Source organism: Penaeus monodon, chromosome 11 (genome assembly GCF_015228065.2).
Source record: "Penaeus monodon isolate SGIC_2016 chromosome 11, NSTDA_Pmon_1, whole genome shotgun sequence".
NCBI classification, from domain to species: Eukaryota; Metazoa; Arthropoda; class Malacostraca; order Decapoda; family Penaeidae; genus Penaeus; species Penaeus monodon.
Genome location: NC_051396.1, coordinates 46,820,947 through 46,823,446, shown reverse-complemented (window position 1 = coordinate 46,823,446; position 2,500 = coordinate 46,820,947). Strand labels below are relative to the sequence as shown.

At 30.8% G+C, this 2,500-nt stretch overlaps 1 protein-coding gene across 1 annotated transcript in view; it reads right to left on the bottom strand.

Moving 5' to 3' along the window:
• The window catches only part of LOC119578606, a 14,720-nt gene that overhangs the window by 5,503 nt on the left and 6,717 nt on the right, over positions 1 to 2,500 (bottom strand). The window contains exon 2 of the mRNA XM_037926170.1: positions 2,059 to 2,207. Coding sequence (XP_037782098.1) covers positions 2,059 to 2,207 — 149 coding nt within the window. The remainder of the gene's footprint in view (positions 1 to 2,058; positions 2,208 to 2,500) is intronic.

The window sequence follows — 2,500 nt, the reverse complement described above, 5'->3', positions numbered from 1 at the left end:
TGGCGAGGTAGATAAGAAAGAGCATGGTGAGAGAAGAGATGGAGATATAGATAAGAGGAGATGGCGGCGGGGGAAGGAATCAAGCGGTAGACAAGAGAGAGGAGGATGGTAGCATAGAAGGAGGGACGAAATACATAAGAAAAGAGGACGATGAGAGACAGAATCAAGTGATAAATAGAACGGCAGAAGACATGGCGAGATAGACAGGGAAAGAAAACGGTGAGAGGATGAAACGGCGATAAAAATAAGAGAAACATACAGCGGTAGAAGACATGACAAACGAATCTGACAGAAGGTGATTAAACTCGCGATGTAATCAAGCCGCTCTAACTTTAATGAAAGTAAAGTCTAATCATAATGTCATTAAGTCGTGTCCCTAATTACTGTCGCCTCTTAATTAAGCATTTAACGAGGGTGATTACCAGTCTCCCCTAGTTTTCCTAATTAATCGAGTCGTTGAGGGTAATACGAGCCTAGTTAAGGATACCGATATTTTAATGATAAATATACTAATGGTCTGACAAGTAATCGCTAATATTTGGAGGATTTTATGATAAACAGCTATTGATAATAACCATTTTATCTAATTTATCATTATTATCTTTTACTCCTCATCGTTATCATAATCATTGTTGATAGCATTATCATTGTTATTGATATTATTATTATTATTGCTAAGATTGTTTTTGCTATTGCTGTTGTTATTATTATAATTGCTATTATTGTTATTGTTGTTGTTATTGTTATTATTATTATAATAATAATAATGATAATAATAATAATAATAATAATAATAATAATAATAATAATAATAATAATGATAATTATTATTATTATTACTATTATTATTATTATTATTATTATTATTATTATTATTATTATTATTATTGTTATTATTATCATTATTATTATTATTATTATCATTATTATTATTGTTGTTGTTGTTGTTGTTTTTATTATTATTATTATTATTACTATTATCATTATCATCAGAATCATTATCATCACTGTCCTCATTATTATCGTTATCATCATTATCATCATTATCATCATCATAAATCAAAATTGAAAGTGAATTGAATTGAAACCATCATTGATTTTTATTTAATTATCATCACCATTACTGATGTTATCATAATTATTCTCTCGGCAATTTTTCTTCCATCAGTTATCATTATCATGTCATTATCACAATCATTACTGATATTATGTGTTATTGTTACCGTTATTAACGCAAATGGTATTATCATTAATGTAAAAAAAATTTAACAACAACAAGAACTTAATATCACTACTATTACAAATAATAATGATGATGATAATAATAATGATAACAACCACAAAAGCAACAATATTGAAAATAGCAAGAATAATGACAATAACAAGAAAAAAATGTAATGATGGCAATAACAATGATAAAGTAACGATGATAATAAAAATAATGATAAAAAACGATGATGATACAAAATGATGATAAAATAACGATGATGATACAAAATAATGATAAAAAACGATGATGATACAAAATGATGATAAAATAACGATGATGATATTGATGAAATATGATAATATGATAAAAAACGATGACACTGATAAAATAACATTGATGATTGATAAGATAACGATGACAGTAAAATTTATAAAAATAATAACAATAAAATAAATGAGCATACTACAAAACACCACAGACCAAAAGCAATAATAATAAAGGTGAAATTCAGACTTTCCTTTCGGTCGCGGCCTTTCTTGAAATCGCTTAAGTTAGACTAAAGGGGGTCTCCTGGACACACATGCAGAAATGGAGACGCAAAGATAATGTAAATCTAAAACAGAACATACTCCTTATAAGCCTTCTCAATATATCGATAAAATTGAATGTCTCTGAAGCACTTTATAATACTCCATTATCATTTTTTTTACCACTACAAGAAGTATCAAAGATGGTATAATTCCATCACTAATGTATCATTTATAATTACTTACTAAAAAAAATGTGTCAATGTATCGCCTTTCAGCAGAATTATCCGGACTTGAACTCGCCCTTATACAAACTCGCACCGAACTGGCGAACCGTGAAGCGGACCCAGCAGTGTTTGAGGTGAAAGTGAAAGTGTGGGAGAGAGTTTGATGTCACATCCGCTCTCACGTTCACTGCTCGCTCGTGGCAATTTCGCTGAATAATTTGTCCTTTGTTTTCCATTAGTATACTGGCAGTGGGAGGATTTCAGTATATAGAGTCCAAAGTGGAGTGTAGATTATCGTGATGGAGGGATGCCTGCGTGTCACTTTCAATCCGAAATGTTGCGCAAAATGATTCGCCGGGAACAGCTGAATAAAAATGAAATAATGGAGTAAATGGTCAGAAATAAGGAATATGATGATAATCCCAAACGGATGAAAGAGATGGATATGAAAGATGGAATAATGCAATGCCGCATTGATATCGATGAATAACACTGGCCTCCGGTTTCATACCCGGAGTGACGTAGGTTCGAGTCCT